Source organism: Protopterus annectens, chromosome 11.part0, assembly GCF_019279795.1.
Source record: "Protopterus annectens isolate FY-2018-M chromosome 11.part0, PAN1.0, whole genome shotgun sequence".
NCBI lineage: Eukaryota > Metazoa > Chordata > Ceratodontiformes > Protopteridae > Protopterus > Protopterus annectens.
In genome coordinates, this window is record NC_056745.1 from 1381754545 (window position 1) to 1381776579 (window position 22035).

At 41.5% G+C, this 22035-nt stretch overlaps 1 protein-coding gene across 1 annotated transcript in view; it reads left to right on the forward strand.

Annotated features, from left to right (window-relative positions):
• Positions 1-22035, forward strand: part of LOC122815078 (putative cation exchanger C521.04c) — a 1300764-nt gene that overhangs the window by 1005347 nt on the left and 273382 nt on the right. The window contains exon 14 of the mRNA XM_044087322.1: positions 19153-19166. Within this exon, the coding sequence (XP_043943257.1) occupies positions 19153-19166 (14 nt within the window). The remainder of the gene's footprint in view (positions 1-19152; positions 19167-22035) is intronic.

Consider the following 22035-nt stretch of genomic DNA (forward strand, 5'->3'; position numbering starts at 1 on the left):
ATTAGTATCGGAACTTCAGAATGGATCAGATGTTAAGGGACTGATGTACAACAAAGCACACCATAACTCATGAATAATAAAATTCATCAAATTGCCAATAGTTACCAACCACAAAACAGTGCAGTGATGCATATGTATGAATGATTGAGTAATAAAGAATGCCACTATATTATAAACTGTAGAGAAATAAAAGGAGAATTGCCTTATTTAAAACCAATCCAACACTATGAACTTAAGACTTGAAGTCATTGCACAAAGCCCTGTGCTTACTAAGAGGATTAACATAGTCTTTGTTCCCAATAGCACCATAATGTTCCTTTGTTCTGTCTCTCAACCTACGGACAGTTTTACCGATATAAAAACCTGAACATGTGGAACCACCATAAATTTCTGCAAAGCCAACTTCACGCTTAACACAGAAGTGGCAAACTTCATGACACCCATGCAGACGGACAGTAAAGGTACAACTGCTGAATCCTACACAAATGCAGTTTATAAGCACTTGCACTAGTGCATGGATCATGCTATCCCTAACAGCACCAAAATGCTATGCTCCAAAACAAGGAAGCCAATCTGGTGGTCCCCTGCCAGGAACAAAACTCTACAACAGAAGAAAGAAACTGTTGCAAAAGGATTAAAATCCTATGATTAGAGGAAATCCCTGGTCAGCCTCCGTAAGGAGCTGAGATCCCTCATAAAATCCTACAAAGTTAGTTATGAAAACAAAATCGCCATGGATTCTAAAGACAACCACAAAGCATTCTATAGCTATGTCAAGAATCTCCATGGCAACACTCAGATCTGCTCTGAGTTGCATCACATTGGCACTAAATATACAGAACCAACTGATACTGCCAACATCCTGGCAGATAGGTTCAGTGCAAACTTTACCCCCCTCTCACCCTCTAAAGGGCCCATCTCTATACCGGAAGAATGCAAAGTTCCTGTAATCACGGCTGCACAGGTAAAGACCGCACACTCCAAAGCCAAGAACACAGCATCCATGGGATCTGACAACACCCCAGGCTGCATTCTACACAAATTGCAGAATGAACTGGCACCCCACCTAAGCATCATGTTCAATCATAGCCTCATCTCAGGCTTTGTTCCTACTGAATGGCGCACAGCGATGGTTATCCCACTCCACAAAGGGGAGCCACCATGGATCCTGGGACCTACCGCCCCATTAGCCTAATGAGACTGGTCTGCAAAGCAATGGAATGTATCATCATGGATCTTGTCCACAGACATTGGTAGTTTCCAAACTCTGGACCCCCACCCAGTTCAGGTTTTTAAAAGGTAGATCATGTCTCCTAAACCTAATAGACTTTTTTGAAGCAGCCACCAAAGCCATAGATGAGGGTAAGGTGGTTCACACAGGCTATCTAGATCTCGCCAAGGCTTTTGACACAATCCCCCACTCTGGAATTATAGATGAACTCACTAAACTAGGTATAAATCCCTATGCCACAAGATTGGTTGCCAACTGGCTCACTGACAGAACCCCCACACTGTGAAAGTAGCAGACTCAAAATCTGACTTCAGACCAGTGACAAGTGGAATACCACAGGGTTCAGTCCTGGATCTGCTCCTGTTCAGTATCTGCTTTTCTTAAGTACAGGTTAACGCAGAAGATCTTTGGCTAATGAAGTTTGCAGATGACTGTAAACGAGGAGCCATAATCAAAACTCCTAATGATCTGGATATCCTACAAAAGGGCCTCACGGAGACAGATGCCTGGTGTCAAAGCCATGGCCTCACGCTCAATACCAAAAGGTGCATTGTCATCCCCTTTGGTAAAAACTCTGTACCCATGAGCTACCACTAGGTGGTAGTCTACTTAACACCGAAAGTGTGATTGGAGACTTTGGGACACAGGTGGACAGTAGTCTCTCCTTTAATTACATCGCCACAGTAGTCAGGAAATCCTAAGTGGCACACCTCATCATAAAAGGTTTCTCATCCAGGAAAAAGCGGTCATTGTTCCCCTCTACTTGTCACTCATTAGACCCATTATAGAGTACAACACCCCTTTTGGTACGTACCTTGGAAGACATCAACTGGAAAGACTGCATTAATACCTCACAAAGAGGATTACTGGCCTCAAACCTATGCCCTACGCAGACCATCTCAAAAAACTCCAGCTTTACTTCATCGCATATCACCTACTCAGAGGTAATCTCTGCCTAACATACAAAGTGATTTCAAACCCAGAGCTGTTGGACATGTTCCACTTAAAGAAATCCCAATCCCTGCGAGCTACATGCTCTAGGGACCTATACCTTGTCACTACAATAAACAGAACATGCTGGAGGGATAGACTCATGTCCCAGATACTTCCGTACTCTGGAACAAACTACCTATTTCAAACAAAGCTCCTTATTAGCACTCTTCAAGAAAAATCTTGATGTTTGGATGGGAAATAGGAAATTGACCCCGGGGATCACCTCTGTGGCTCTGCTCAACAGGAGCACAGGAAATGATTTTTCTTGGGTGGCAAAAGCCGTGGTACCTTTTTGGCTAGGCTTATATAGGCCCTGAAGCTAATAGCCTAGTACCTACCTATGAACCTATAAAATGAGTTTCCTAGGCGCATCATAGATTGTTTACATAAAAATGTGAACATATCCACAATTATCATGGTCAGTTCTTGAATGGTCAATACAGTTGTCTGGTTTCCTTGGTGGTTTTCCGTTTAACAAGGACAGTTGGCCTGTTTATACTGGATTTCATTTAAGGCATTTTTTCTCGCTCCGAACTATCATCCTGACAGCTGTCCTAGTGTGCCAGTCTTCTGGCCACTCCAGTCTTACCTGAAGATTGATGCCAAATATTTGGCCAAGGCCAGCATGGAGCCTAAAGGCATTCTGAGGGGTTGTGCTGTTCTTTCCAGCCAGTAGTGTTTTTACTTGACCCCTACCACTGGTTTCTTGTCCTCAGTATGCTCTGGCAGCCTTTGTGGGGTTGTACAATGGGCAGACTGCATCAACCCACTTCCGCAAGGAGCTTGTTTTGACAAGCTGTGGTGCCCATTGATTGTAGCACATCGTGATTCTCATCCTCCAAAGATCTCCAACTGCTTTTTGTGCCAGTGCACCCCCCCCCCCCAGGATGAGCATGTCATTCCTGCCAGTCTGTCAGTTGCCCGTGCTACTAATCAAATTTTGGTTGACTGGGCTTGTCAAGGCTTTATAACTCTGTCTCTAGTGTCTTATATTGAGGCAGTTTTTGCTGTACTACAGCTTTATTTGGAGACTCCCCTTGCAGTTTTTCCTACACCTTTAGCACAGTTACCAAAGCCTCTTTTCTTGCAACAGTGCCAGTGGTAGCACTTATTTGCTTTTCGTAGAATGTTGACATTTCTGTGAGGAGCAACGTTTGATTATGAACAGCATTTTTATGTTTACGCACTATGCAATCCACGTGCCTGGTGTACTTATTTTGGCATTGATTGCTGATACGACAGTTACATTTTATAAACAGAAGACTTATCCCCAGTTGTCTGACGTGAAGTGGACATTTGACTTTACCAGATTGCATTATGCTTTCCTGCAGATGTGCCTGAACCACTATAATCTGTTCTGTTTGACTTTGTTTCCATTTGGAGCTACTTGGACTTCTGCTTTGTCTTCATTTCTCCATTTGTTCCTCCATTGTGCATCCTACCACCACATCCACCATCTCTTGTTTTTCAAAAGCTCTGCTTTTATTGCTCAGGTTTCTCTACCACACAGTAGTACTGGTTGCACCAGTATTTTGTATTCCTTTTCATCTTCTTTGGCACTTTCTGTCTCACTACCCTTGATACTGTTCCAATTGGTTGCAGCCCCTCTGATTTTAGGTTTAACTTAAGAGTTCCTTTCTCCTCAGTCACCCCTCCCCTGTACTTGGAGCTTTTAACCTCCACTATTTTCCATTCCATTTCACTTCAGTTTCTTGCAATTTCCTCCATTTGCTGCCATTTCAGTTGTCTTATTCATACTCTTTCATTCCATGTACCTTCAGCTCTGCTTTCCATCTTTCTTTCATTTGCTGACATTTTTGTTCAAAGTCTGCTTGTAATGACTTATAGTCTGTACACAGCAACTTCATTTTTGTATTGGAACACCTCTGTACATTCCCAAAGTTTAGATTGAGGTTCTTTATAGCATGTAATTATCGCATGTTCAGCATGTACCTCTTGTCTGTGGAAATATGTTTTCTAGTCTTGTAGGAGTATCGAAATCTTTGCAAGCCTTTCCATGCAAAGTTCTAAATGTTCGGTATTTAATTGCATATTTCGGGATATGGCATTTCCCTTCACTGATCTGTAATATTTCCAGTTATTCACTCCATACAATTTTTTATGTTGTACTATAGTGTGTTTTCAAATCTAATAGTGTTTATATGTTTTACTTATCTTTTTCAAGTGTGCCATTTCTGTTCTGGCCTTGACTATAAAATTTGAGTTTTAACAAATTTACTGTCTAGTGTCTGCATATCTTCCTTCAGCTCCAACAATTAGACCTGTAAGGTAGATTGGTTAGTGTTGCATTCAATAACCTAAAAGTTTGTCTAGCTTTGTCCTTTATCATATAATGCTTATCTGCTCCCATACTCTGTTTGCCCTTTCTTTTCCAAAGTCTTAGATTTTTTTCTGCCTTTTTTCTTGCTGTATGTATAGTATAAGCTATTCGGTGTTCTACTTTACCAGAGTCTTTTTACTGCTTTGTATGTTCTATTTGAACAGCATGAGACATTAGTTTGGTTGCTGTAACAATAACTAATTCAGGTTACTGACTGTCTTTCTATTCTTATCTTATCTCCATTTGTCTGATAGTTTTCTGTGTGCTTTCACATTATTTTTTTTCCACCTTTTTCCTGCAGAACTGTGTATAATTCAGCCATGAGTATGTACATGTCCTTCAATAGGCTGGTACCCCATTCAGGATTAGTTTCTCTGCCTTGCACCCACTGAATGCCAGGACAAGCTCTAGCTCTGCTGTGACCCTCAATTGGATTAATCTGGTTATCAGAGAATTACTTGTAATTTGGCATTGGCCTAGTTCATCATTTTCAAACTATTATACTGATAAAGCTAGCTATCATTTAGCTTGGCATGGATAGAATCTGTCCCAGGCTTTATTTCTTCTTACCCTGCTTGTCAAGATAGCATGAGATAAATTGTCCCCAGACTCTCTCTTAATGCTTCTGTTTTCCGTATTGGTTTCCAAAACTACCTGTTTGTATTTGGTGAGCTTGTCAAGATAGCATGAGATAAATTGTCCCCAGACTCTCTCTTAATGCTTCTGTTTTCCGTATTGGTTTCCAAAACTACCTGTTTGTATTTGGTGAGCTTGAACCAAGTATTTCATGTCTCGCGTCATAAAAGTTGAAGTTATATCCCCCCTCGAGACGGTGATATTTATGCTGTTTAACACCCAGGCCTGCTTACTTCAGTAGCACGCACTTGATATTTTTTTGCTGTGAATTGGTTCATTGTAATGTTGAGCATCTACTCCTAACTTCCGCATTTTACATGGGGTTGAGGTGTTGCATCAGCTATTGTCATCTGTCTGTTAGATCTTCTTTCCTACCAATCTTCATCAGTCATACCCACCTGATGTAGGTTGTCTTCTCTCAGTCCATCCATGTTTTGTCAAATTGTCATCTGCTCTTGCCTCTTTCCTATCTCACCCAAATCTGCTTTCCACATCACTTTCTGCTTTATTGCACAAGTGACTGGACCTTCATAATCCTTTACCATCCCTATGGCTGGAGTTACTTTGGCTTTTCCTCTCCTCATTTTTCCCACAGTGTACATCCTGCTTACCCATCTTGGCCACTTCATATTGATCACCTCAAGTTTCCTCAGTTGCACATATTTGTCTGTCAGTGTATATCTGTCTTGGGCACTTCATTTCCGCATCTTCTTCAGCATCCCCAGCTTCACTGCCTACACTGTCCATACAATTAGTCACACTGCTGTTTTTAAACTGCTTGCAGCTTCTATGACATTATTACACCATGCATGACCCCTAACACTTTGTGCCACTTGGTTGTAGCATCTCTGATTCTTGCTTTGACCTTTTCATTCAGACTTTCCTTCTTGACCACAACTCAAGGTACTTGAAGCTGTTACGAAGCAATAAGGCAAAAAACAAACTAAGAAACAGTGCTGGCAAGACGTCAGCGTACCAAGGCTTCCAGGACAAATTGTAGTTGTAGAGCAAAATGCCCAAAGTTAACAAATCTCACTGAGAAACCTCCTTGTAAAAGCAGATAAACTGGTGAAAATCCAACTCCAGAAACAGCATAGAAAACGAAATCTTCTTTAATACAGAATAAAACAGCGCCGCCTGGCAATCCCAGGCTTTGTCAAGTTACAATGTTGTTCTGGCAGTGCAGTGCATTTATATTAAACTGCTGAGCCAATTAAACAATTAAAAATCACCAATTACAATAATCAGTCAATTAATTAAATAAAACATTCAAACTGTTTTAAAATGCTTTGCACAACTTAAAAATGCCAATTACAGCTCTCTAAAACTTGGATTTAAAACCAAAAAATTTCTTTAAACAAAATGCTGAAAATAATCATAAATAATAAGCCTTGACATTAGTACTAATGCAAAACTAATGATTTTGCAGCTTTCAACTAATGCTAGCTTGAATGCAGTGAGGAGTTACAAGATGTTTAAAACCCACATCTATTGTTCTATTGTCAAAACCTATGTGAGCCAAAAAAAATGAGGAGATAAGACTTAAACCGGGCGAAAACACTATGCCACAGTGTGCACCAGCTGATGGACAATACAAGGACAGTATGTTAATGTAATAAACATAAAACCAAATGTTAAACTTGTGTTGTGCTTTAATTGTGCCCCAAAAAATAGGGTACACAAATAATATACTAGTAAGTCAAATCAAAAATCAAGCTTAACTTTGACATAACACCCTGAAGCAAAAACTAGTGGGAGATGACATAAGTCAATGAACTTTTGTTTGCACTAGAAATAAGTATTGTGTGAAAAGTAGTTTAAAACACACATCAGTTTGATATGATAAACTCCAACAAAATATCATAGTTTGTCCGTGTTTGCCCTAAGGACACAAGCAAGACTAATGCTGTCATTCATACCCGGGAACTTAGTGGCGTCTAGCTTAAGCTGCCATGTCAATTCTCTATTGGCAAGACAAGTCTCCCAGTCACCACCTCTGGGGTCTTGAGTTACTCGTTCTAGAACAAAAAACTTTGTTCATGTGACTACAAGTAAGCGAGTGTTTGAAAAAAGCATTAGTCTCTTTGTTCTTAGCAATTTCATAAACATGTTCGTAGATTCTCTCTTTAAGCATTCTTTCGGTTTTACCTACATAAAAACCGTGACAAGTGAGACGAATCCCGAGGTAAACCACTCCGGAGGAAGTGCAGGAGTAATGATCTTGAGCCCTTGAAGTTATATGTCTAGATGGTAAATGAAAATGATCGTCGTTTAAAATGTAAGGACATTGGTTACAAATCCCACATTTAAACGACCCTGCCCTTTTAGATGAGACAATGGTGGTGAAGGAGCTCTGGGTGTAAGATGATTGTTCAAACATGCCTTTAAGGTTAATGTCCCGCTTCCTTATGAAGTGTATTTTGTCAGGTAATGCTATGCCAAGGTCTTCCAGTGATGACAATATGGGCCAAAAAGAACGCATAGTGTTCTCAATCAGTTGTGCATCATTAGTGTATGTGTACACAAAACTCCTCTGTGTGTTCAAGGAACTGACTACTGGCAATGTAGGCAAGGGCAAACCTTTACCTAACAGAGGGTATACAGAATCCCTTTTCGCCTCAATTTCCAAAATAATGTTCTGGATCAGTTGGATGGGATAGCCTCTTTCAAGAAATAAAGTTCTCAAAAATTCTACCTCCTTAAGAAACAAAATGGGGGAACTGCACATCCTAGATGCTCTTATAAGTTGGTGTTTGACTATGCCTTTCTTCATGTAATAGGGATGAAAACTATCAAAATGCAAAAATGCATTTGAAAAGGTGTTTTTCCTGTAAATTTGTGTTTGGAAATCAGTTTTTTCTGTGTCCTTAGTTAAGAGTACATCCAGATAGTGCAAAGACACCTCACTGATGTCATAGGCGAAGGAAAGAAAGTCAGTAGTCGAGTTAATGTATTCAAAAAACTCGAAAAAACTTTCTTTGTTGCCCTGCCAAAATAAACAAATGTCATCCAAATAACACTTGTAAAAGACAAAGTCTTTCTATTTTGAAGAATGGATATACAACTTCTCCCATTTGTGTAATACGATGTTCGCGTATGCTGATGTGCACGGTGCACTCATGGCCACCCCTTTTCTTTGCCTGAAAAATTCCCCATTAAAAAAGATAAAATTGTTGTGTAAAATTATGTCCATACATTCAACCAGTAGATTAACTAGATTGTTACTCAACCCAGATTCACTAACTAAGATCTCATTGAACCAATCAATACCCGTGGTGTGCGGAATACTGGGGAATAATTCAATGACATCTATTGTGACCATTAAAAGGTCAGGGGTACAGACATTCAAGGGGATGCTGGCCAGGAACTCCCATGAGTCCTTACAAATGTAGGAAAGTGTGGAGACAAATTGTTTTAGGTTGTGGTCCACAAATTTACTAAGAGGTTCTGTGATTCCACCCGCCCCAGCCACAATAGGTCTAAATTTCAGAGGCTCAAGACCCTTGTGGACCTTAGGAATTCCGAAGAGGACTGGAATTTTTGGCTTAGCTTTTCATTAATTGCCCCTTGATGCAGATGGTCTTGCAAAGTGTAATTAATGTTAGCATAAGCAATGTTGAGCTCATTTTTCGAAATTTGCTCAAGTATTTATGTCCTGTAAAAGGTTGTGAATAGAATTTTCATAATCCAAATTATACATGAGAACCACCCCGCCTCCCTTGTCGGGTTTCATAACCCTGATGTTCTCTTTCTTTAGTGAATCAACCACTAAGTATAGTTGAGAATTACAATAATTGTAGGGAGTATTAATATTTCTAGAAAGACTTGACCCAAGTGTTTTCTCTACTAACTCTTCAAATGTTTTAAGACTAGGATGCGTGGGTGGGTTAAATGTACTGTGCCTGCTAATGGAACTATCTGGTGGAGTCAAATCTTTGAAAAAAATGGCCAAGTTCAAATTTCTAATGAACAACTTTAGTTCAGTTAGCAATCTGGGCAAGAAGGATGGTCTAGGGGGAACAAAGTGTAACCGTTTTGTGAAAACATCAAAAAATTCAGGAGTGACAGCAGACTCTGTATAGTTGAAAATACTGAAGTTATTACTGGTAACCACCTGGTAGTTTGATTTCAACCCAGCACCAACGTCCACGTTTAAAGTAGAAATTGCAAAATCAGTTACTGCCTGCGTGCCCTCCCCCAATTCTGTTGATGTGATGTGTTGATTCTCCCCGTTGGTCTGCCCTGGGGAAATTGAAAAACCTGTGGTTGATTTCCACCACCTTTTTGAGCTAAACGCTCACTCCTTCTGACTGGCTCCATGTTTGGTGTGCTAACAATTCCTATTTTCGTTTGGAATGTGTGAACCATCTAAATCAGGAGCTACCTGCTTATGTCTACCTGGCATTGGATAGGCCTTACCCTCTCTATATTCAGTCAAGTCTCTCTAATTTTCTGGCCTTCCTATCTAAAATTTTTAAACAGTGTTGGTCAATTTCCACAAAAACATCATTATACTTTTTCTTATAACCCAAGAAATTCTTATGTTTGACAATGCTATCATTAAGTGTGGTTAATTCATTTAACATAACATTAGATTTATTTTGGTAGTCTTGTACCATCAGTTGTAACATCTCTAAACCTGTTTTATTAAACAGATCTACAAGTTGAGAATGCAGAGTTGAACCTAGGTTAGCACCATTAGGAAATTTGTAACTACGAAGCCCCTTAGGGACTCGTTGTACTCTAATGCATTCATTCAAGTAGTTAATTTCAAGCTGCATATTTTTGTAGCTGTAAAGCTTGTTGTTAAAATTATCAAAGTCAAAGTCAAGTTGCTCATGACACTTGTTAAAAGTACCTTGTTTTGGCAAGGGCTGTTGTTCAGTCCATGCCTTAAAGTTAAATTCCATGTCCTGTAAACCCGATAATTGTGCGTTATTAGAACAAGCATTGTTTTGTTGCAAGCGACAGTTCTGTTTGTCTACTGCAGCAGGCTGCCCAACAAAATCAGCGCCGTTCGGCTCCTGACCTCGAAGTTTGATTGTTATTAGTGCCTTGCTGCAAAGTTTTTGGTGAAAGAATAACTCCAGCCCTGTTGGAAACGTTGAGTGCGTTGTTAATTTGGGCTAACAAGGCTAGAACTTGATTAAACTCTTTTCTCGTGACCGGAGCATCGTCCTGCTCGTCACGTAAAATAAGAGGTGTGTCCAGGAAGTCGGTGCGCAAAGAGTCCTCCGCCATCTGAAAGCAACCACGAAGCAATGAGGCAAAAAACAAACTAAGTCACACTGCTGTTTTTAAACTGCTTGCAGCTTCTATGACATTATTACACCATGCATGACCCCTAACACTTTGTGCCACTTGGTTGTAGCATCTCTGATTCTTGCTTTGACCTTTTCATTCAGACTTTCCTTCTTGACCACAACTCAAGGTACTTGAAGCTGTTAACTTGTTCCACTATTTTCTCCCCATCTCAATTTCTCAGCTACTTCCGACTTCCCTATTTGCTATCATACCCAGTCTTTTCTCTATTTCTTTTCATTCCCAAGTGCTTGGTTTTGCATTTCACTTCCTAGTTTACTGAAGTTCGTATTATGTCTACCTGTAGTGGTATATCATCTGGAATTCAACAGCTTTGTTGTGTTTTCTTCCAGCCTTTTTGCTGACTTAGTCCATCACCAGTATGAACAGGCGTATTAATAAAACTCAGGCCCACTCCCACTGGAAATTACTGAGAGTCTGAACACTGTGCTTGTATAATTGGATCTTTGTACATAGTTTGCACTAATTTTACCAATGTTTCTGGCGCTTTAAACTATCACAGGGCTCCCCAGATCTATTTTCTTGGAACTATTGTGCACTTTCTGCAAGTAAAGGAATGCCCTGATGGAGAGACTCCTCTCCATATTTTCCACTCTGTTTTGCTGCATACATCAGGTTAGTTGTACTGCATCCTGATTTGAATCATACCATGGCAACATCTTGGTGCAAGAAATCTGGACAAAGCCTAAAATGGGGAAGAGGGGGGCAAAAGCCCAAAGATGGGGACATCTTTGCTAGAATAACATGATTTGTGCTAGCATGCATATTCTGAACATATAAATGTCATTTAGTGACTTCAGTGATTTGCCAAAAAACACAAACTTTGAAGAACAAACTAAAAATATGGGGCAAAAATCTGCACATTCTATGAAAACCTGGACAGTTGAGACATATAATCTGAATTCAAATTAGTCATATCCCATTTTTCTTTCTACTAGTGTGTATGTATTGGTCACCCTCTCTGACTTCCATGTAGTGACAGAAGTTTGATACCTGTGCACTGCCTACAGTTGAGAAACGTTCCCCTTTGTTCTACATTGGCATTAGAATGCTGTTTCTCCCATCTGGAGAATTAGTACCCTCAAGCCATTTCTCCCCTAGTGCACACCCTACATCGTAATCCTATATGTTGTAAGTAATTGCTATGTTAAATTGTTAATTGCTATGTAATACAATGTAACTACTGTCCGTTTTAACTGTTGAGCTTTTCTCCCCGGGCCTCCGCTGAAAATGGACCTACGTCCAGTCGGACACTCCTGGTTAACAAATGTAAATAAATAAATCTGCTGTGACAAGCCAGCCACTTTCTTGTTTTCCTTTGTGTATTCCCAACTTTTAGTGTAGGTTCTCCTTCCTCTGTCAACATAGTTTGTACATGTAGCAATACAGTTTGTTGTGTTTGCTTCATTAAAGTACTTGCATTAGCCCTTCATGCCCTCTGATCTGGTGAGTAGATTGCTGCTGGCATCCTTTATGGATGATAGATCTGCAGAGTCATTTAACAAATGCTGTAAAAATCCCTACAGTGGAACCTAGTTTTTTGAGGCTGCAAAGTATCCTGTAGGTACAGACTCACAGGTAGACCTTCTATTTCATTGCTGCCACTTGTCAGTAAATTCAGCTTTCAACTCTCCACTGCCACTTGTTTGTGTTCCCAGTTGTCAGGGTCAACTCTTCATCCTTGTTTGGAGCAGATGCCCTCTTACCTACTTTGAAGCCATCTGCTTTGATGGCTTGGGCGCCATTGATACTGTGGGACTTAAGGGTGAATCTATGCCTGCTTTTTACTGTCTACCTTTTTTGGCATCAGTGCCAGTGGTATTTGCTAAGTCACTGATATTCTTGGTGTGGATGGCAGATTGACAATATCTTGCGCTGTTTACAGCCTTTGCTGCATGGGTTTCCTGTGGCACCTGCTGCCCATTTTGCTGCTTCCCAATGTAGTTTTGCTTCTGAGTCTTTCCATGTTCTATGCCATTTGAGCAGAGGATCAAGGGGCCATTAGTGAGACTACATTAGAGAGAGAGTATGAATTTCTTTCTGTCTTAGAACATTCCTTATTGAGGAGGTACAGAAATATGTTGTAAGAGGAAGGGTGTTGGCTGCCCTCTGGGGTCCCTGTTTCTATGCAGGGACAATGGAGATTCCCCAGTCCTGCCTCTCAGATGGCTCAAACTTGGGAAGGTTCTTAAAATGATGCAAGATAGAGGGATGCCCCATGCTTCCCCAGCTATCCAGAGAAAGACCTGCAGGAAAGCTTTTGATTGCCTCTCACCTACATCGGTGCTTTCTTCTGTGGATGAGATGGTAGTGGTTGTCAAGGGACGCAAGCAAGGATTCTCTAGACTTCTGAGGAGTGGAATTGGGCCCACAATTCCATAGTGTAGGTTATCAAGGCAGCCCTAAAGAAGTCTGTTATACCTCAGAGCCTTGAGGTCCACCCCCCAAAAGAAGGAATGCAGGCTATTGGATCACTTTGGAAAGTGAGTCTGTACATTATTAGCTTTTTCTTTAAGGGCATTTAGCTTGTTGTATATGCTGAGGTTTAAGTATGATATTGTTGACAGTATGTCCAAAATGCTGGATTAAATGATAGTGAACAGAGGTCTAGGCTGTCCACTCGGGCAGCTCCTTTGTTTCCAGTCTCACTGCAGACGATGCAGTGAGAGTAGCTTGCATTAGGTTTACTGTAAACCATCACACCTGTCTTACTGCACTGACTTTGAGAACCTGTTTTTCTCTAACTTCAACCTTTTCTTTTCCTGAGATTATGGGCAAATTGTGAAATGCTAACAAGAAGGAAAGAATTCCTGCATGAAAATTTGAGGCTCCGTAGCTCTCTATTTCATAGGTTCATAGGGAAATACTAGGCTATCAGTCTGTAGACTGTTACAACCCTAACCAGTAACCAGAGGTCAGAATCAAACCCTATACCTTGTCTCTGTGAGGTTTGGACCTTACTGCACAAGTCATCCAGTGGTCCTTACTAACTTAGCGGAGGTAGTACTTTAATTTAAAATGCAAAATGTGATCTAATATTGAGGTCTATTAGAAGCACCTTGGGTGTTGGCTCCTTGACCCCAGCTGCTATGGGCAGTCACTTCCCCTTCCCATTTCTCTAATGACTAAGTATGAATGCCTCAGCTCTTAGATGGAGAGCACATTGTTTAGGGTGGATAGCCTAAGGCTTGTGGACACATCACACAAGCTAGTCTGCATATTGGTGGCTAAACTTCTTTATTAAACATGACATTTTTAAAAGGTAAGGGTACACAGGCAATAATAGAAAAAAAAACCATTTCCGTTAATGCAGAATACATATGATTTCAACAATTTTGATTCACTGCCATCTTTTCATCGCTCAAGTCCTTTCTTCACTCCTCCAATACAATGTCCTATTCCCATATTGTAGTATTGATAACATGAGGGGTTCCCACCTAGGTGATCCGAATGTCCAGCTAGTACACCAAAGACTTAAGTACTGCTAGGTACATGCGTCACTAAATATAGAAAAGGGCAGATGTCTGCTGTAAGTGACGTCTGCACGTACCATCCTCAAACTTCTCTGCCACCAGTCCGAACAGCAGCTTCTGCCATTTGTCTGATTGCCAAAGTTATTCATTCAGATAAGCATCCCGTTGGTGAAATGTTTTATTTGTGCTTTTGCTACTGCATGCTTGTAAGTTAGTTATCTAAGAAGGGTAAGTGCCATTATGCAAGGCAGATTCCACACAAATTTATACTGGTCCTGGTTGGAGCAACGCCAAAAACCATTTGACGTTCTGAAACTGAAAATTGCCAGTCCGCCCACATTGAGATATGATGATCACAAACCTGTAACTCTTTTGTGTGATGCTTCAAAGTATGGTCTTGGTGCAGCACGTCTTCAAAAAGGCCTGTGTATCCAGAACTTTAACTCAGAGATGCAGTATTCACAAACTGAAAGAGCTTTTGGTGGTAGTGTTCGCATGTTTGAAGTTCAGTGATTATATTTATGGAAAACGTATTCAAATGGAGACTGATCACCAACCACTAGTGACAATTTTGAAAAAGCCAATAGAGCCCCAGCACGCCTACAACCCATGATGTTAAAATTGCAGAAATAGAATTTCAGTATTGTCTATACAAAAGGCAAATTTCTGTACCTTGCTGATGCTTTATCAAGAGCACCCAAAGAACAGCATGACCATGAGAAAACAGACTTTGAAGTCTTAAGTCAGAAATTTTTCCTAAGCACATCTTGATGAACTCAGAAATCACACAGCATCAGAACCAGTTCTCCAGAAGTGGAAATATTTTATCAGTAAGTATGGCCAGCACTACAAACTAGTTTATCAATTGACATACGTAAGTATTTTCCCTACAGAGATGAGCTCATGATGGAAGATGGAATCGTGTAAGGTCGTAAAGTGGTAATTCCTTCAGCATTACACCAGGAATATATCAAATTCTTGCATCATGGTCACTTGGGTACTCATTCAACCAAAAGAAGGGCAAGAGGCATAGTATTTTAGCCCTTCTATGTCAGAAGATAGAGAAGTAAACTGTAGCATGTTCCATTTGCAATAGTACTAAATTGCACCAACAGAGCTACTTCAGCTAAACCAGATTCCTGAACTACCAAGGTCGACGGTTGCTACTGATATTTTCGAATGGAATGGTCAGCATTACTTAGTGTTAGTAGACTCTTATTCAAATTGTTTTGAAATTGACCTTCCTAACTTAACATCCAGCACTGTCATTACGAAACTGAAGACATTTTTCGGTTCATGGTAGTCCGAACAAAGTCTTATCTGGCAATGGTGTACAATTTACAAGTCAGCAGTTCAGGAATTTTACTATGTCTTGGAACTTTGTCCATGTTACTAGTAGTTCTGAGTATTCACATTCCAAAGTGTGAAATGTTGGAGAAATCCAAAAGAGATGGTACCAATGTTTTTCTTAACCTACTTAATATCAAAACATTCCTTGAGATAATTTGTTTGGTTCACCTGCTCAGAGATTGATGTCCAGACAGACTAGAACAACTGTTCTGATCAGTAAACAATTGATTTCAAATGCAAACAGCAGAATGGCCAAGACTCAACTTAAAAAAAAAAAAAAAAAAAAGTCACAAGTTATGTTACAATAAACCAAATCGAAAGATGTGTGCAAGTCTGAAATAGACTAAAACCAAAAAACAGGACTTGCACGAGTGCCCAAATGAAGGTCAAAAACCAAACTCCTTAGATAAGCACAAGCACTTTAATTCCTTAACGCTGCAACACAAAAGAATACGTTTTCGACATAGAATCCAAGTCTTCATCAGAGATGAACAAATCACAGTAGACCTTGCATCATTTTATACCATTCAACCAACAGCTACTTTAACCGCTTTGCTAGTTTTATATTCCCAAACACATTCGTTTAACTTTCACCTGATGTTACAATAAATCCAGCAAATCTTAGACCAAGACAAGGAAAGATCGAGAGAATGCAAACCTCTAAATGATATGACTGAGTGGGAATTGTCAAATTTGTGAAGAACTGAGATCTTGCACCGTACCATCTGATGGAGTGGATTTCAGAAGGAATTGAAGACTCACCTTGCCAGCCTCCGAACCAGTGACTCAACAGATTGCCTGTGCCAGAGACTCCATTTCTCAGAACGACTCTACACTTGTTCAGATTCCAGAGAACAGTGTACTTTAAATAATCCTGATGTAATCCCCGAAGTTCCATTTGTAGAAGAATCCCCAGAAACTGTTCCTGTTGCAAACCCAGTCAAAGTTTTTGTGACCAGATCAGGTAGAATTTCCAGACCCATTTCGAAATGCACAGTGATTTGGACTCTAATTTGTTGAATGTTAATGTGATATCTAGCTTGTAAAAATATTCTGTTCTCCTATTGCATGCTGAAGAAATTAGAGGGAGGATGTAGATTGTGTGTATTATACTTTGTCAGCCACTGTAGTTAGCAGTGCATATAAGTTACTGAGCACATGCAAGATCAGTGCCATTTTGTGTACTCCGCCAGAGTGAACGCAGGCATGAGTGGAGATGCACATGAGTGTGTTGGAAGTAATAAGCCAGTCATTTAGCTTAAATATATGTTCCAGTTAGTAATAACTTCTGATGTGTTTATGTAGATTAAACAACTTGAACCCATCACAGTGCATCAGTGTCTCATTTGAATACATGAGACAAGTGACACTGTCTTGGCAACCCAGATCCTGTGTAACCACTCAGAATCTTTTCCTCGGTTATAACCATATGCTTCGCCAACTTCTCTGAGTACTCTGTGGGGAAGTTTTAAAATCTGCCAACTTGTTCCCAGTTGCTTCTTTCTCATCACGCTTCTAGCATTTGCTGTCTACCAGAGGAAGAATTCTCTGAAGTCTGCTTGGGGTATAAAAGCTATGCAAACATTTCCAAGCAAAAGTTCTAAACATTTTGGACTTTGTTACATTCTTGGGAACCATGTCCTAATAGCTCCTTTTTTAAAATCTTTCCTGTCTGTTCCCAATGTTTACTAACCACCTCTAACTGAAAGTTAGTTTAAAAATTTCCCCATTTATAACTGTTCTCAGGCTATATCTTGTAACATCTTTCTTAGTGGTATAGCTATTTTGTATTGTTTGTACATTATAATGTCCAAGATAACCACATCATTAGAAACCCATTTAATGCCTGCTTTTGTTATGCCTTTGGATTCTGACCATCTAGTGCTAAAAAATGACCCATGTAAATCGGTCTTCACTTTTATATTTCTTCTTAAATTATGCCATTTTAATCCAGTAAGCAGCTATATTTGGATTAAGTTCTTCTCTCGCCTTTCAGTAACTCAGATACGTTTGCAACATCGTCCAAATAACTGTAGCACAACTCAAGTCTTTGAATACCTGTGATGCTGCTGATATACTAGAGGAAAGTCTAAGGGATCCCTACCTTCCTGATGAAACACTCAGATGCATGCCTTCCCTTGAAGCACTTGCTTGCATCTAGTTTTAAAAACGACCTGGCATTTGGCATTCTTAAGACCATTTTCCAGATCTTTTGACTGAGTACAGATTTGAATCTTGTCTTCACACCATTAACCATGTGCAGCCATTCTTTTGGCTCAGTTTCTGGGTGGTACTTAGTCTTTCAATTCACTTTAATGCCTGTCTTTTATACTCGAGAGCTACTGGTATTTCCTGTGGAGCCTGAGTGACACAGTATTGTCTGCATATGACCTTTTAAATGAATCTGCTTGGGCATTCAGGATGTCATTGCTATGCACAGTATTTGAGATGTAGCTGTGATGCCTTGACTGATTCTGTATACACAAACACTTTAGTTTCATACTCCAAATTACTTTTTACCACTTCTCAGTCTTAGCCTCTCAGAAGCTAAGCAGTTCACCTTAAAAGAATTCTTCCTTAGGTGCTGTGATTTTAAAATTCTGTTTTCACAATACCAGTAGTTATTTTCTGTAATGGCTGTGTCCAGTAACCAGAATATGTTGCATTAACAAATGTTCTCTATCTACCCCTGTGTGTTAAAAATATTTTCATTATTACACTGCCTCTATAGAATTTAAACTTGGCATCCTGCTTATTAATTTTCTGCATTTATTTTCAAAAATCTCACTTTGTGTTCATTCCCACTGCCTTAGCAGAATTTTTGGTTATCTACCAAGGAAACCCTTCCTTGTCGTCCTGTGACAGCTAATTGGATGAACATATTCTGGGAGGGAAGCCTTCAGCGGTGACAGGAAGCGAGTCTTTCTGCCATCCAGCGAAGAAAGCCCCCTGATAGTTCACATGACTCATTTCTGATTTTCCTGGCTTACTACTCAGAAAAGCCCCACTTGGTGAACCCCTACCTGTCATTTAGATTTATTATTCTTTCTATTTTTATTTAAAATATCTGATGTAAATCTTTTATTCATTCCTTACTGTTGGGACTTTGGTTCCGTCCTCTGAACCGACAACATGGCAGTTACCAAGCTCGCGCCAGCCAAAAACTCTCAGCTAAGACCTACTCACAATGCCCCTCTTAGTCTGTTCAGATCTCGTTTGTCGCATTCCTTGTCAGACGTGCCAAGCCTCGTCTCAGCTAAGTGTTAGCTTTTTTTTTTTGACTCGTGTTTTGTAAGACCATTTTTTTTTTGTCATCTAAAGTTATTTCCTATCTTTGTTCTTTCATGACTAAGCCCTACCCACTACCTTGGTAGTTCTTTTGTACCATCGTTGGTACTGTTCCCTCTCTCCCTGCCTTAGTAGGCCCTTCTCTTACCTTTTGGTATTTCGTAGTACCCTTGTTGGTACTCTCCTGTTATCTGTGCAAAAAAGTGCTTTTTCACATTCTGTTATAATAGTTTGTTGTGTGGTTATACTGTGTATTATGGTGGGTAAGACCAAGCTCTGTTTCAAACAATGTGATAAGTGTGGGCGTAAGTTGCCCAATTCTGACAGTCACACCCGGTGTTTACTCTTTGGGCGTTGACCACCTTAATATTTCTTGCGACATTTTTTGTTGCTTCAGCAGCTGTACATTAGCTGAATGCAAGAACAAACATCCTTAAGGGTATGCTAAAATCACCCTTTGTGGAGGCTCTTTCTGGGATGGAAGTCTCACCGTCTCCTAAGCATAAAGACGGTAAAAGACATGAAAAATGGAGTCTTTCGGTTCTGATATCGCCGTTCTCCTCTGAACCAAATCGACACCGGGCTTCTCCCGCGTCATCGGCGCAGACTACTTTGGCACCAGGGTCCCTGTCTTCTCTTGGTGCTGCCTTTGATTTTGATGGACTCTTTCCACTGTACCGACCTCGGCACCATCCCCTCGGTGCCGACTTTGACACAGGCCACGACTACTGTACCTGCATTGGCACCTTCCCCAGCCACTGTGCAGATGTCTTACATGGCTCCTCTGGTAATGACTCCTTCAGTTCCGAAGGTCAAGCACCATCCCAGAACTAGGTATTCTCCGTCTTAAGACCCCTTTTTGGGACAGCAATTTAGTCCCTTTCTTGAGACCGGACTCCCCATCAGCAGTGTCCTTCAGATCCACCAGGAGTCTTTTGGAACAGGATGTAGTGAGGGTTCTGGACCAGCTTCTGGCAGCTAGAGGATTAACCACCCAGACCAGGTCTTCCTTCCCTCTTGGAGCGGAAGCTTTCATGGTGTACTCTGTCCTCCTCTGACCTCCACCCAGGTTTTGGAGACTTTGGTACCAATGGCCATCCCGGTACATACTGTGTCTGCACCGACAGCGGAGGCTTCCCTGTCGGCACAGATTACTCTTAGTGCCACGGCTCCTTTGGAATTGGGGCACTCTCGGAGTAGTAATTGGGCTGTCGGCACCGTGGCACCTAGTTTGGAGCCAGTTTGTTCTGTGGCGCTGTCTACGGCCACAACTCTCCCAGCAGCTGCCAGTCCTCTCTGAGCTCATCACCTGGAGACAGACTCCTTCGGGGTAGGGTGTGACCCTGATTCTGAGGTTGTCCTCCGTTCTGGGCTCCCATCCCTCCTCAGGTGGGCATGCTTTCCAGGTGTAGAGGATTTTTGCCTCAACAGGCTCACAGTTGACACCATTGGCATCAGAACCAAAACCCCCCTCTAGCTTGCAGCTGTCTCGCCCTCCTACTCTGGAACCTTGAGCACGGGAGCCGCAAGACCCGCCCTTCAAGGGAACCCTTTCTCCGGAGTCGTCCTCAGAAGATCCCACTGGAGAGCGCCCTCGGAAGAAACTTTGCAAGAAGGAAGCATCTTGATTCCCCTAAGGAATCCATCACTGAAGATGCAGCTTACGATGAGGGAGAAGGGTCCTCACAGTCTCCCCCGGATGATGTCTCATTTGGAGACATTCTCGAGATCCTCAAGTAGAGGGGAGATTGGAAGCCCTCCAACCCTTCTCTGGAGGAATCTGTGTTCTTCAGACTTTGTGCTAAGCCATCCACTTCCTGGGTGACCCCACCTGCAGATGAGCTCATTTGGCTTACTGTGCAACGTGCCTGGAAGGCCACGGACAACACAGAACCCATCCCCTGGAGGCCAGATAATTTTGCCCACCCCGGAAGACCAGCCCAATTGATCCAAACAACTGGTAGTCTATTCTATGGTCATGGTGGCGGCCACCAAAAGGGAACTAGTGGAAGATAGTTCCTGAACAGTGAGTCTCAAGCTATGGACAGACTAGGGAAGCGGACCTACGCTTCAGTGACCTTTGCCATCCAGTCGCTGAATTACCTGGCATGCTTCACCTCCAAAGAGACCTAATTTCAGAAATGTCTGCCTCTTTGGCAGAGGTGCTGCCTGAGGAGGTGCGTGACACTGTTGCCTCTCAGCTAGCTACCTTGGAATCGATCTTGAACTCCTCGATGCACTTGATTTCTCACACTTCTGAGGAGACAGCTCAAGCAGCCACATTGGACATCGTTATGAGATAGCTTGGATGCGTTTGTGTGACTTTGCCAACCCCTTGAAATCTTTAACGCGCATGTTTACGAATCTTCCCTTTTTGGTCCCAAAGTAAGTTTCACGTAGTGAGGAGGATGGAAAGACCTTGTCTGCTGTCTGCATACGTTTTTCCACCCCCTCCCCAGATGTCCTACTCCAGGAATCAGAGGGGAGGAAAATTGTGGTTCAAGAAGTCCCAAGGATCTTTTCGTGACGCTCTATTAGCAGTCCCCCCAGGGCAGAGGGGGCAACTCATCTGGAAGACTCTCCTTTCGGAGCAGAGGGGGGGGGGGTTCATGTAATCAGGGCACTAGATTCCTTCTCTGCCAGACCTTTCCGTCACTTCTGAACAGTGGCCTGATTGCTTTCCTCAGGAAGCAGTCGGGAGTCAATTTTACCTGCACCTACAGACCTGGCAACTCATAATGGATGCGTGGGTGCAGAGGATAATATCCAGAGGCTATTGTATCCCTTTCGAATTCACTCCCAGACCAGTAAAATGAATCCCTGATGTCCCATCCGGTCAGAGGGAGGTTGCAGCCTTAGAAATCAAAAAGCTGCTAAGAAAGACTCATCCAACCAGTCCCACCAGACCAAAGAGGATCCGGCTTTTACTCTAGGTTCTTTTTAGTGCCAAAAAAGACAGTGGGATTAGAGACCAGTCCTGGATCTCAGTTTACTAAAATTCATCAAACCTGTAATTCTGGCTGGTCATGGTACAGTCCATTCTCCCCTTTCTGTGGAAGGTCAACTGGATGTGCTCCATAGACCTACAGGACATGTATTACCATATAAAGATGGATAAACGTTTCCGGAGATTTCTCTGCTTCCGGCTGGGAGCCAATCAGTTCAGGGTACTGCCCTTTGGTCTCTCGACATTCCCTCACCAAATGCATGGCAGTCGTAGTAGCTCATCTCAGACTACAAGGATTCCAGGTGTTTCCGTATCTAGACGATTGGCTCCTTACCGCCACGACCAGGAATCTTTTCATTCTCGGTCTTACACACAATGCCTTGCTCTTCACCTAGGTGGTATGATCAACATGGATAAATCACACGTCTCCAACAAGAGCACTGGAATTCATTGG